Raw genomic sequence first — 14,290 nt, 5'->3', positions numbered from 1 at the left:
TCAGCCAGATTTGAGGGATCTGGGGGTCCTGAGTCACCTCGGATTCCTTACACCTGCTAGGAGTTGAGGGCCAGGGCGGGGTCAATGCAGACTCCGCCCCTGGGCGGGGCCTGGATGCGGCCGGAGCCGAGCAGCTCTGGAGCCTCAGCCTCAGCCCTCAGGCGCCACTGTGCGGACTGGACCCGACCCGCCCGCAGCCCTCCGCGGCGCCCTGCCCCGGCCCCCGCCGAGCTCTCCCGCCGCCAGGTCCTGCCGTTCCGCCGACCGTCCGAGAGCGAACCCGCCGTCCCGCACTCGGAGTCCGCGGTAAGGGGCGCGGCCACGGCAGCCAGCCCGCGAGGATAAGGGACCGATTCTCGGCGCTGGGCACCGGGCACCGAGAGCGGGCACTGAGAAGGAGCGCGGGGCAGCGGAGGGGAGCCGGGAGAGGCGCGAGGGAGGGGGCTCCGCGGCGGCTGAGGTGGGGGCTCGCCTCTGGAGGGTGAGTCGAGGGGGTCTCCCGGACCGTGGGGGCAGCCGGAGGAGCTCTAAGGGCGGAAGGGGAGCGAGAAAGACCGCGCTGGGGCTGAGGGGAGAGATGAGGAGCCACTGGAGGGCAGTGAGGGATCGCGGGGGGAAACGGGGGCGTGGGAGCTGCGAGGAGGGCGTAGAGGGGCTGTGCGGAAAGGGGGTACCTGGCAGCCGAGGGGCAGCAAAGGGGGCGATGAAGGGAGAGGACTGAGGGGAGCTAGAGCGGAGGTGGGGTGTTGGGGAGGCGTGGAGGTGAGGAGCTAAGGGGAGGGGGCTGGCTCTGCGGGGGTCGTTTGGAGCTGGAGGGGACTGCGGTGCCGAAGGGAAGCGGCGCTGGGCGGCAGGGGAGTGTCTGGTCAGTAGAGGGTCATTTATGGGGGATGTGGGTATGGCTAGCTGGTGTCGGAGCTGGAGCCCAGGGGTCCGGCGAGGGGGTAACCGTAGATGGAGGGCAAAGAGTAGGGCTTGGGAGAATAAAAGGGTGAGAGGCCAGGCTGGGTCTATCCGGCTGCAGAGGAAGGGGGCCGTGAGCCGGTGGAGATAGAGGACAGTGGCTTTGGAAATGGACACAGGGGCCTATATTATGGTCAGGACGAGGGAGGAGACTCTGGAATAGAGTAGGGTCTGGAGGCTGCAAGCGGAGGAATCGTGAGAGAACTTGAAGAGTTCAGGGTGGTGGGGCACTGGGTCAGGCTGGGGAAGAGGCCAGGTGTGAGTTGTGGTGTAAGGGTGGAAAGATAATGGAGGCTTGAGTGGAGCGCAGGCACCTGCGGTGTCTTGGCCACTCAGGAGTATGACAAGGGGACACAGGCACTGGACCTTGTTACATTGGCACCCGGGATCACAGAAAAGAATTTTGGACAGAAAAACTCATCCACAGGCCAACTCTGTTCTGGAGTCCAAGCATGGAAGGAACTTTGGGGAGGGAAGGGCAGCACCCTCTGGAAGCTAAGAGAGATGTGGAGGGGGTGGGAGAAAAATGGGCCCTCTTCCCTCAGCTTCCTGGAATCCAGATGGAAAGGGGTGGGAGACAGGAAAAGGAGAGGGTGTGTGTGTGTGTGTGTGTGTGGGCACAGGTGGGTGCCCACCTGTTCTGTTCCTATAAACAGAGGAAGACAATGGAAGTCAGTGGGTGCCCACCTGTTCTATGCCTATAAACAGAGGAAGACAATGGAAGCCATAAAAAGCCTTATCTATAGAAGTGGAAAACCCTGGTCCTGTGGGAGCCAGAGAAGAGGTGCTGTGGGGGAGATGGGTGGGTCCGGGAAGGCTTTCTGGTCATGAAAAATTTAGCTAGTAGTGGCGGAAAGTGTGTTCCTATCAGAGGAAACTGTATGGGAAAAGGCAAAAATCTAAAAGCATCTCCAGTCCAAGAAATAAACCTTCAGTTTCTTAAAGATTATGACATGAAGGGAGGCATCAGTAACCTATAGAAAATCTTTAAATAGGTTTCCCCTCTAAGCTTGAAGTCCTTAGGGTTTCTCTCCATCTCCCCAAGTATAGCACAGGGTCTGGTGCATAGTAGGTGCTTGGCGAATGTTGATTTAATGAATAATTGAGCTGTGGTGGTGCTCTTGCCTCAGTTTCTTCATCCACTCTCAAGAGTTGTTGTGAGAATCAAATAGGATAATGTGGGTGAAAAGAACTTTGTAAACTGTAAAACACTGTACAAAGAGAGAGCCCACTGATGTTATTCTGCAGGTGTGTCTCTGTTCTGTCAGTGGACACACCCATGGCTATCTCATTCCAATCTGGAGGAGGAAGGAAATGAATATCATGCATCTGTTGTGTGCAAGATGGAATGCATTGAAAGCACCATGTAAAATGCTTGACATTTAGTAGGTGCTCAATAAATGGTAGCTATTATGATATTGTTTCTGTAGCTCTAAGAGACCTGGTAAAACAGTGAAGGTGGTGATGGGTCAGCAGTGGGGAATGGTCTTAAGACAGATTGAATTAGAAAAGTAGAGTATGGCTTTAGGTAGGAAGGTGAGGTCCATATTTGCCCAACTTTTTCCTTATCCTTGCTGAAATGCTCCAAGTAAGAAGACAGAGAATTACATTTATTGATCCCCTGCTCTATTGCATATACAGTTGACCGTTGAACAACATGAGTTTGAACTGTGCAGGTCCACTTATACCCCATTTTTTTTTCTTATTTTTAATTTTAATTTTATTTTTTTCTTCCTCCAGAACGTTTGTGAACTTGATCTTCCCAGTTTTTTTTCAACCAAACACTGATTTAAAAATACCATGGTGGCCGGGCATGGTGGTGCGTGCCTGTAGTCTCAGCTATTTGGGAGGCTGAGGTGGGAGGATCACTTGAGCCCACCAAGCTCATAGGGCTGTAGTGCGCTATGCTGATCAGGTGTCTGCACTAAGTTTGGCATTGATATGGTGACCTCCTGGGAGCGGGGGACCCCCAGGTTGCTTAAGGAGGGGTGAACCGGCCCAGGTCGGAAACGGAGCAGGCCAAAACTCCCGTGCTAATCAGTAGGGGGATTGTGCCTGTGAATAGCCACTGCACTCCAGCCTGGGCAACATAGTGAGACCCCCGTCTCTAAAAAAAAAAAAAAAATTAAGAAAAAAATACCTGGCTGGGTCAAGCACAGTGGCTCGAACCTGTAATCCCAGCTACTTGGGAGGCTGAGGTAGAAGGATTGCTTGAGCCCAGGAATTTGAAGCTACAATGAGTTATGATCAGGCCACTGTGCTCCATCTTGGGAGACAGAGTGACATTCATCTCTTAAAAAAGAAAAAGAGAAGAAAATACAGTAGTGGCGGGAGGTGAAGTCTGTATATTCAGAGGGCCAACTTTTAGTCTAGGTGGGTTCCACTGGGCCAACTGTGGTTCTTGAGTAGGTGTGGATTTCTGTATATGTGGGGGTCCTGGAACCAATCCCTTGCCTATACCAAGAAATTACTGCACTATTCTAGTTGTATTACCCACATTACCTATAATTTTCCCAACAATGCTTGTTTTATGAATGAGGAAACTTTCTTAATCATGTAAAATTTATTGCCATGGTCTCATAGGTAATAAATGATAGAGCTGGTAACTGAATCCAGTTTGTTTGATTTGGAACCCCAAACTATTTCCACTACTCAGGATGACTTGCTAGAAGAAACCAGTAAGCACGGAGACCAAAAAACCAAAACAAAACAAAAAATAAGGGGTTTATAAAGCACCCTCCCATATACTGGTTTTAATTTTTGCAACAGTTTTGCCAGGAAGCTATTTTAAGAACTCCTTTTACAGATGAGGAAACTGAGGCCCAGAGTGTGATTTGCATAAGTTTACAGAACCACTGAAAGAGCCAGGGCTTATCTTTCAAATGCCAGGTCTCTTGGACTCAGTCTTGTGTTATTTCTAATACAAAGGAAAAAGGGACGTTCCTTCATTTATTTCTTCACTCCATTTATTGAGCTGATCTCTTCTCTCTGGATTTTAGGGCTCTCTCCTCCTCTTCCCCCATCTTTCTTAGCTGAAGTTGGCTTCTTCCTTAAGTGCTTATTTTTGCCACCTATCAGACTGAAAGGGTTATTTGTTTTTCACAGTTACCGTTTGAGGAGCCATTTCTTTCTTTCCCCCAGCCTGGGACAGGGATGACTTCCCAGATGGTTCCTGGGCTTTCATCTGTATTGCTTGTCATGGAGACAGTGCTATCATTTTATATGACTGTTACAAAATAGAGGAAAGATTTGATTGATGCTTATCTTACAAATGCGATTCTGCACGTACCACTGTGCAAGTGACCTGTCTGCTTAGATCTGTCTCAGGCAGCTGCCTGCTGAGATGCTTTCTGCCTGTCTTCCAGATATCTGAGTAGCCCCTGGCCACCCGCTCCTAACACAATCCCCTTGGAGGCTTCCGTCTGAATGAGCCTTCCAACTGAACTCAGCTCTTTGCCTCTCCTAGTTCTCATACCACCTACTGGGAAAGCCATGCTGTGTGTGGATAGCAAATGTTGACAGTATGGTATGGCAAGTACAATATGGTAGCAAGACATTCAGGATGTTGGGGATGCTTCCTTTTTTAATTTTAATTCTGAGAGACAGGGTCTCACTCTGTCACACAGGCTGGGGTACAGTGGTGTATTCATAGCTCACTGTAACCTTGAACCTCTGGACTCAAGTGATTTTCTTGTCTCAGCCTCCAGAGTACTGAGGACTACAGGTGCACACTACCACATTCGGCTAATTATAAAAATTTTGTTTTTGTAGAAATGGGGTCTTACTACGTTTCCCAGGCTGGTCTTGAACTCCTGGCCTCAAGTGATCTTCCCACTTTGGCCTCCCAAAGTGCTGGGATTATAGGTGTGAGCCACCATGCCCAGCCAGGATGCTTCTTTATTCACCCTAAAATTGTTATAGTTATCATTTTCTTTAATCCCAGTCAAACCTGGAAGCTATTAGGTAACAGAAGTTGCATTCATCACCCTTAATCTGACTTGCTGAGTTTGGACAAATCATTTATCTTTGCAGAGCCTCAAATTTTTTTTAAACCTATAAGATAAATAGAGGTAGATCAGGAACTGAAACAATTTTTTTCATTTTTTTTTTCTTTTTCCCCTTACTTGAAAAAAACCCTTGAAGATCTGAAACAATTTTTTAACTCTTGTCATCACTCCCCAGTCTCATATCTGTGGGAGTCATAGCTAATAAAGGCAGGCAAATTTCTTGCTGATTCTACACAAGGATACATGTATTTTTCTCAGCACAGTGTATGAAACATACACATTCTCTTCTTTAAAATTCACAGCACCTTAAAGTATGTATTATTGTTAGATGAGGACACTGAGGCATAGAATTTAAGTAACTTGGCCAAGTTTACAAATTGAGTTACTGGAAAGGTGGGCCCAGTAGCCAGTCTTTTTGTTACAATAAAGCTGCCACTCCAAAGTCCTTTCTAGTCCAAGCAGTTTAAGAGTGTGAAGCTAGGCTACATCAGAAAAATGAGGACCAATAACCTGACATTTACACTGATAGTCTGGCACATGAAAATGCTCTATGTGTGTTTTTTGAAAGACATAACACCCTACTATAGGTCTAGCATTGATGAGTTATAAGGAGGAATAAAGCCCTGTTGAATCCAGAAGGGGAAGCAAACAGTTAATTGTAAAACAGGCCCATATAAGGGAACCATGATCAGGGAAAGGGCAGTTAAACAAGACTTGCCTGCAGGAGTGAATTAAAGGGGCCAGTGAAATAATATATATTCAGTACCTCCATGGGTCAAGAAACTGTGTCAAATTGTTTACATATATATATACTACTCATTCTATTTGTACCAAGTTCTGTAAAGTAGGTGATATTTTCTCTATTTTAAGGTAAAAGTGTTGTGGCTTAGAAAGGCAATAAGACTCATCTAAGAATTCATCTGAGGGGTAGAGCATTGATTTTAAACTTTTTCATAACACTGCAGGGTACTAAGTCTAGTCTCAGCTGTTAGCTGTGAGATTTGGGCAAATCCTTTTAATTTCTCACCTTCAGTTTCCTTCTTGATCAAATGAAAATAATAATCCCTGTCTTTCCAACTTTATTTCCCAGCTTTATTTAGAGGATAAAATATGATAAAAGTTATGGAATGGTGGTAAAGATCAAATCTATGTTTTAGTAAAGTGACTCTTTGACCAGCAATTCCACTTCAAGAAATCTCTCTCAAGGAAATAATTAGGAAAATGAAAAATTTATGTAAAGAAATGTTCACTGCAGTTTAATTTATAATAGTTAAGAGTAGAAAAACAACTTAAAAGGAACTTCCTAAAGAGAATGAAAACATTAAAGAATTGATCTGGCTGGGCCAACATGGTAAAACCCCATCTCTACTAAAAATACAAAAATTAGCTGGGCATGGTAGTGGGCACCTGTAGTCCCAGCTACTTTGGAGGCTGAGGCAGGAGAATCTCTTGACCTCTGGAGGCAGAGGTTGCAGTAAGCCAAGATTGCGCCATTGCATTGTAGTCTGGGAAACAGAGCAAGACTCCGTCTCAAAAAAAAAAAAAAAAAAGAATTGATCTATGACACATATATATAGGATGGAATATAATGTAGTCAACTGAAATGATATTTTTTAAGAGTTTTCAAAGTCTCATACTTTTTTTTTTGAGACAGTGTCTTGCTCTGTCACCCAGGCTGGAGTGTAGTAGCATGATCTTGACACTGCAGCCTCTGCCTTCCAGGTTCAAGCAATTCTTGTGCTTCGGCCTCCTGAATAGCTGGGATTACAGGCGTGTGCCACCATGCCCGGCTAATTTTTGTATTTTTAGTAGAGATGGGGTTTCATCATGTTGATCAGGCTGGTCTCGATCTCCTGACCTCAAATGATCTTTCTGCCTCAGCCTCGCAAAGTGCTGGGATTACAGGCCTAGACTACTGTGCCTGGCCTCAAAATCTCATACTTTTGTAGTACTTTTGGAATTTAGTACAGTCATGCATTGCTAATTACAAAGATATGTTCTGAGAAATCTGTCGTTAGGCGATTTCATAGTTGTATGAACATCATAGAGTATACTTACACAACCTATATGGTATTCGACATAGCATTCTATATACATAATCTATATGGAGTAGATAGCCTATTGCTCCTAGGCTACAAACCTGTACTGCGTGTTACTATATTGAATATAGCAGGCAATTATAACACAGTGGTAAGTATTTGTGTATCTGAACACATCTAAACATAGAAAAGGTATAGTAAAAATATGTTTTTTTGTTTTTGAGATTGAGTCTGGATCTATCACCCAAGCTGGAGTTCAGTGGTGTAGTCTCCGCTCACTGCAACCTCAGCCTCCCAAGTAGCTGGGATTGCCGGCACCTGCTACCACGCCTGGCCAATTTTTTGTATGTTTAGTAGAGATGGAGTTTCATCATGTTGGCCAGGCTGACCTCAAACTCCTGACCTCAAGCGATCCACCTGCCTCAACCTCCCAAAGTGCTGGGATTATAGGTGTGAGCCACCCCACCCAGCCATAGTATGGGATAAGAGATGAAAAATGGTACACCTGTATAGGACACTTACCCTGAATGGAGCTTGCAGGGCTGGTAGTTGCTCTGGGGGAGTTGGTAAGTGAGTGGTGAGTGACATTACTGTGCACTACAGGAGGCTTTATAAACATTGTACACTTAGGCTACACTAAATTTATTTAAAAATATTCTTCCATATTAAATGAACTTTGGCTTACTATAACTTTAAACTTTATAAACTTAAAAAAAACTTAAAAACGTTTTAGGCTCTTTTTTTAAAATTTATTAATTTTTTTTTTTTTTTGAGATTGAGTCTTACTCTGTCACCCAGGCTGGAGTGTAGTGGCACAATCTCTGCTCACTGCAACCTCTGCCTTCTGGGTTCAAACAATTCTTGTACCTCAGCCTCCTGAGTAACAGGGATTACAGGCGTGCGCCACCATGCCTGGCTAATTTTTGTATTTTTAGTAGAGATGGGGTTTCACCATGTTGGCCAGGCTGGTCTTGAACTCCTGACCTCAAGTGATCCACCTGCCTTGGCCTCCCAAAGTCTGGGATTAAAGGCCTGAGCCAACGTGCCCAGCCATATACTCTTTTATAAAAATAACACTTAGCTTAAAGCACAAATACATTGTATGGCCTTTTTTTTAAGATAAAGGCTCACTATGTCAGCTGGGTTGAAATTCAGTGGTGCAATCATGGTTCACTGCATCCTTGAACTCCTTGGCTGAAGTGATCCTCCCACCGTGGCCTCCCAAAGTGTTGGGATTACAGGAGTAAGCCACTGAGCCTGGCCTTTTCTTTATTTTCTTCCTTGTTTTTTTAAATTTATGTTTACAATTTTTTTATTGAAAAGACACAAATACATACATGAGCCTAGGCCTACACAGGATCCAGGAGCATCAATATCACTGCCTTCCATTTCCTCATCTTTTCCCACTGGAAGGTCCTCAGGGGCAATAATAGGTATGGAGCTGTCATCTCTTATGGCAATATCTTCTCCTGGAATACCTCGTGAAGGACCTGCCTGAGGCTGTTTTACTGTTAACTTAAAAAAAAAATTAAGTCGAAAAAGTACACTCTAAAATAACAATAAAAAGTATAGTAAGGGGGAGTACTAAACACTGGGGTCTATTGGGGGGAAAAGGGGAGGGCCAGCGGGAGGGGGAGGTGGGGAGGGATAGCCTGGGGAGAAATGCCAAATGTGGGTGAAGGGGAGAAAGCAAACAAAACACACTGCCATGTGTGTACCTATGCAACTGTATTGCATGCTCTGCACATATACCCCAAAACCTAAAATGCAATAAAAAAAAAAGTATAGTAAGTAAATGCAGAAACCAGTAACATAGTCATATTATCAATATCAAGTATTATGTGTTACACATAATCATATGTGCTATACTTTTATACAACTGGCAGTGTAGTAGGTTTGTTTACACCAGCATCAACACAAACAAGTGAGCAATGTGTTGTGCTACAATGTTACCATGGCTACTATGTCACTAGGCAATAGAAATTTTTCAGCTTCCTTATAATCTTATGGGACCACCATTGTACATGTGGTCCACCACTGACTGAAGCATTGTTATGCAGTGCATGATTGTACTTTTAAAAGTTAAGTGCTTTTGCTAAATGATAACATACCATATATTCTAGTCTATACCTTCTGTGCATATGATGTCAGCTATTACAATATGCTAGAATTCATGGTGTGTTATTTATACATAAATAAAAATTATAAATAGATCTCTTTGTTTATATATGCAAAGGCTATCTCTGAAGGATATATAAATTGATAACATGTTTGCATCTGGGGAGGGGAACTAGATTAGGAATCAGATGGAAGCAAGACTTACTTTTCAGTGTAAACATTTAGGTTTCATATTACTTGTATTTTATGCTAGGGATTAAGAAAATAATGTAGCTGGGTCTGGTGGCTCTCGTTTATAATCCTAGCACTTTGGGAGGCTAAGGAGGGCAGATCACTTGGTCCTGGTTTGAGACCGGCCTGGACGACATGGTGAAACCCCATCTCTACAAAAAAATACAAAAATTAGCTGGGCATGACGGCATATGCCTTTAGTCCCAGCTACTCGGGAGGATGAAGCAGGAGAATCACTTGAGCCCAGGAGGTCAAGACTGCAGTGAGCCAAGATAGCGCCAGTGCATTCCAACCTGGGTGACAGAGTGAGACCCTGTCTCAAAAAAAAAAAATAAAATAATGCAAAGTAATACTTGCAAATAGTATATACTTGAATTATTTTCCATAAGTATGTATTAACTTTTAAATTAACAAATAAAATATATTAAAATAGATGAGATGGTACTTTTTTTTTGGTAGAGACAGTCTTGCTCTGTTGTGCAAGCTGGGGTGCAGTGGCACAATCATGGCTCACTGCAGCTTCAAATTTCTGGGCTCGAATAATCCTCCTGCTTCAGCCTCCTAAGCATCTGGGATTATAGATGTGTGCCACCACACTTGGCTAATTTTTTACTTTTTGTAGAAAGGGGGTAGTCTCCCTATGTTCCCCAGGCTGGTCTTGAACTCCTGGCCTCAAGCCATCCTCCCACTTTGGCCTCCCAAAGTGCTGGGACTGCAGGTGTGAGCCACTGCACCTGGCCTTAGGTGGCACTCTTTTATATGAAAAAATATTGGAGAAAATACACTAAAATGTTAACATTCATAGTTTCTGAGTGGGCAGGATGTCAGTTAATTTTAAATTCTCTTTTTTATACTTTTGTATAATATAATTTTCAAATTTTTTATAATGAATACATTCATAGTAGAAATTTTCTCCTGTAAACAAAGAAAGATGACTAGCAGCAGAGTGAGGGATGGTGTGAAGTTGTGGTTGCTTTCTTGTTTTAATGTAGAAAAAGCATAATGTGGCCAGGTGTGGTGGCTCACGCCTGTAATCCTAGCACTTTGGGAGGCTGAGGCAGGTGGATCACCTGAGGTCAGGAGTTGAAGACCAGCCTCGCCAACATGGCAAAACCCCATCTCTAGTAAAATACAAAAATTAACCAGGCTTGATGGCGGGTGCCTGTAATCCCAGCTACTTGGGAGGCTAAGACAGGAGAATTGCTTGAACCTGGGGGCAGAGGTTGCAGTGAGGTGAGACTGCAACACTTCACTCCAGCCTGGATGAAAGAGCGAGACTCTGTATCACAAAAAAAAAAAAAAAAAAAAGAAAAATGCCTTTGCATGGCAAGTTCTTGCAATAGGCTTTGCACCTAGTACCATGAAAAGCTGAAAAATTAAGACTGTGAGACAGTTTAAGCAGGCAATGGCACCCTCCCTTCCAAACTCACTTTCTTCCTCCATGTAAGTGCTATTCCTTGGTCTCCAACTGTCCTAGGCATGTTCCAAACTTGCCTAGTGAGTCTCGTCATGGGAGAGATGATACAGGGATGGAGCTGAAAGTGTCAGATAAGGCTTGAGAGCTGGGAGCAAAGGGAAGGAAGAACAGAGACCACAGGAATCCAGTGGTGACATACGCAAGGAACTTTTATTAAAAGGCTGCTAACAATCTTACATATTTGTCTAACTTTTCTTCAAGAGAGCTTTAAACCTACTTTTATCAGCTCCTTATCCTTACAGCTCACCTGAGAGGCCCAAAGAACCACATCCACCAGTCTCATGATCTTTTGTTTCCTCTGGGGAAAAAAGCAGAAATTCCTAAAAAGACTGAAAACCCCGACACCATCACACTTGAATGCTGTCCTCCCACCCTCCTCTGACTGCTCATCCAGCCATCGGAGTACCCTTGTGCTGAGCACAAGGGGAGATTAACAGGGGGAAAAGTAGGGTACCTGAGGCTTCCAAGGCTTAGGAGAAGCAATTAAAGATGCAAATAAGACCATGTGACCAAGTGCTGAATTCTGGAGTTCAGATTTAGGTGTTCTAGCAAAGAAGATGGTGACAGAACCGAAAGTCTGGGGTCTCAGGAAAGGCCTGGCCTGTATTAAATATTTGCTGAATGGATGAATGAGTGAACAAATAAAGGACCTAGGCTTTGAAGGCTTTGGAATAAGGACATATGTTCATCCCTGTCTGGAATTTACCAGTTGATAATGGTTTCATCCATTGTTATCTCTTTCTGTTTCTTTTCTTTTTTATTTTTTTTTTTGAGATGGAGTCTCACTCTGTCACCCAGGCTGGAGTGCAATGGCGTGATCTCTGCTCACTGCAACCTCCGCCTCCCAGGTTCAAGTGATTCTTTTGCCTCAGTCTCTCCTGAGTAGCTGGGATTACAGGCATGTGCCACCGCACCCAGCTAGTTTTTGTATTTTTAGTAGAGACGGGGTTTCAACATCTTGGCCAAGCTGGTCTTGAACTCCTGATCTCATGATCCTTGCACCTCCGCCTCTCAAAGTGCTGGGATTACAGGTGTGAGCCACCGTGTCCGGACTCATCCATTGTTAGCTCATTTGAATCCTGTGATAGCTCTGTGAAAAGAGCAGGGCAGAAATTGTTCTCGCCATTTTCCAGATAAGGAGATTGAGACTCAGAGTGATGAAGTGACTGTGATTAATTCAGCACACATTTACTGAGTGCTTGCTATAGGCTAGGATTCATGCTGGAAGCCAGACATATAGGAATGAAGTCCATTAAGCCCCAGATGCTCAGTCCAACAGTGCTGAAATGATACAAGGGCTGTTCCAGTGTTCTGGAAGCATAGGAGCAGAAATACCTGCCTCTGCCATGCACAGGGAAGCTGGCACTTGACCTTGGCTTCTGAGGATGAGTAGGAGTTTGTTAGGAGGAAAAGAGAATTCTAGGCAGAAGGAATACATATATAAAGGAACAAAGGCAAGCAATAATGTGGCTTATTTGGCATAAAGTGTTTCATTAGATCTAGGGGAAGCACAGGTTGGTGAAGAGAAGGAGTATGGGAAGATAAAGCTTAGAGCATTGGCTCTTTGGTTAGTTGGTTATTTGTCAAGTTGAACAGTTTGGACTTAATAGTTTCTATTTTTTAAAAAGCCATAATAGTTTCTATCTTTTATTTTATTTATTTAATTTTTTAGAGGTGAGATGTTGCTCTGCTGCCCAGGCTGGCATTCAGTGGCATGATCATGGCTCCCTGCAGCATCGAACTCCTGGGCTCAAGTGATCCTCCTACCTCAGCCTCTTGAGTCATAAAAGTTTTTAAAGCAAGAGAGTGATAGCCCTATACTGGGTCTTTCCTAGAATGTGCATGTGTTTGCTGTTCTTGGCAGAGGTCAGGTACCATGTCTGACTCATAAGCCCCAGGCCCAGCATAGGGCTTGCCCCAGATCAATGTGCTCAGTAAATATTTGCTGAAAGAATGAATGGAAGGAGCTGGGTTCTACCCCAGTGCTGAAACAACATTTGGGGCAGGTGAGTGATGGGGGATTCTGAGTAGTGTGGATTTCCTCAGTGATGCTGGGGTAAGGAGTGAGTGTATGAATGGTGGGGTGACCATTAGAAGGTTGGTGACTCAAGATGACTCTGGAGGTCTGTTCCTGGGTGACCCTAGGTCTCTCCTGCAGATGGCTTCAGTGACGGATGGTAAAACTGGAGTCAAAGATGCCTCTGACCAGAATTTTGACTACATGTTTAAGCTGCTTATCATTGGCAACAGCAGTGTTGGCAAGACCTCCTTCCTCTTCCGCTATGCTGATGACACATTCACCCCAGCCTTCGTTAGCACTGTGGGCATCGACTTCAAGGTGAAGACCGTCTACCGTCATGAGAAGCGAGTGAAACTACAGATCTGGGTGAGTCCCAGGAATCTTGGGGAGGATTTTCCTGAGAGGGGGCTGGTCTGTCAGTACAAGGGCTAAGAGGTAGGGCCAGCTTGGAACCTCTGGGCCTTATAGCATCAGGCATTAATGCTCTTTCAGGTGTGGCCCCTGGGTTACCTTCTGCTAGCTTTATACAAGTTTGCTCTCTTTCAGGGGTTCAGTTGCTTCTGTTGTTTAATTTTTCAAGAGGTTTTATGTTGGCATGTCTAAATGAGTGACCAAGAAACTGGGATTTGGAGTTAGAGACTTGGGTTCAAATTCTGCTTCTGCCACTTAGTAACCATGGAACTTGACTGAATTGCTTAACTTCTCTGGGCCACCCTTTCTTCTTTGGAGATTGTAATAGCATCTACATCATAAGGCTGTTGGGTCATTAGATCCTTGGCTTAGTTTCTAGAACATAGTAAATGCACAATAAATGTTAACCAATAGATATTGGTTATCTATTGTTGTATAACAAATCACTTTTTAAATTCGTGGTACCAGACTGGGTGACAATGTGAGACCTCATCTCTACAAAAAAATAAAACAAATTAGCTGGACATGGTGGTATGCACCTGTAGACCCAGTTACTTGGGAGGCTGATGTGGAAGCATTGCTTGAGTCCAGGAGATTGAGGCTGCAATGAGCCATGATCATGCCACTGCACTCCAGCCTGGACAATGGAATGAGACTTCATCTCAAAAACAAATAAATAAATAAATAAGTTGGTAGTGTTAAACAACAATAATAATTCATTATCTCATAGTTTCTATGGATCAAACATTTGGGAGTGGCTTGGGGCCTCTCACGAGGTGTAGCCAGATGTTGGCCTGGGTTGCAATCATCTGAAACATAGACTGGGGCTGAGGATCTTTTTTTTTTGACAGAGTCTTGCTCTGTCCCCCAGACTGGAGTGCAGTGGCATGGTCTTAGCTCACTGCAACCTCTGCCTCCAGGATTCAAGCAATTCTTCTGCCTCAGCCTCCTGAGTAGCTGGGACTACAGGTGCCCACAACCATGCCTGGCTAATTTTTGTATTTTTAGTAGAGACAGAGTTTCA

The 14,290-nt window shown here is 44.5% G+C and overlaps 1 protein-coding gene across 3 annotated transcripts in view; it reads left to right on the top strand.

The window, feature by feature from the left end:
• Positions 1 to 88: 88 nt before the first annotated feature.
• The window catches only part of RAB3B (RAB3B, member RAS oncogene family), a 95,373-nt gene continuing 81,171 nt past the window's right edge, over positions 89 to 14,290 (top strand). The window contains exons 1-2 of one of the 3 annotated variants that reach the window (XM_035251463.2): positions 153 to 306; positions 12,994 to 13,221. In XM_035251463.2, coding sequence (XP_035107354.2) covers positions 12,994 to 13,221 — 228 coding nt within the window. In that variant the 5' untranslated portion in view covers positions 153 to 306. Of the gene's footprint in view, positions 482 to 12,993; positions 13,222 to 14,290 lie in introns of all 3 variants that reach the window. The other 2 variants (XM_078331760.1, XM_078331761.1) reach the window with 2 other exon arrangements.

This window comes from Callithrix jacchus, chromosome 7 (assembly GCF_049354715.1).
Source record: "Callithrix jacchus isolate 240 chromosome 7, calJac240_pri, whole genome shotgun sequence".
Classification (NCBI taxonomy): domain Eukaryota; kingdom Metazoa; phylum Chordata; class Mammalia; order Primates; family Cebidae; genus Callithrix; species Callithrix jacchus.
This window is presented reverse-complemented; position numbering and strand designations above follow the sequence as displayed.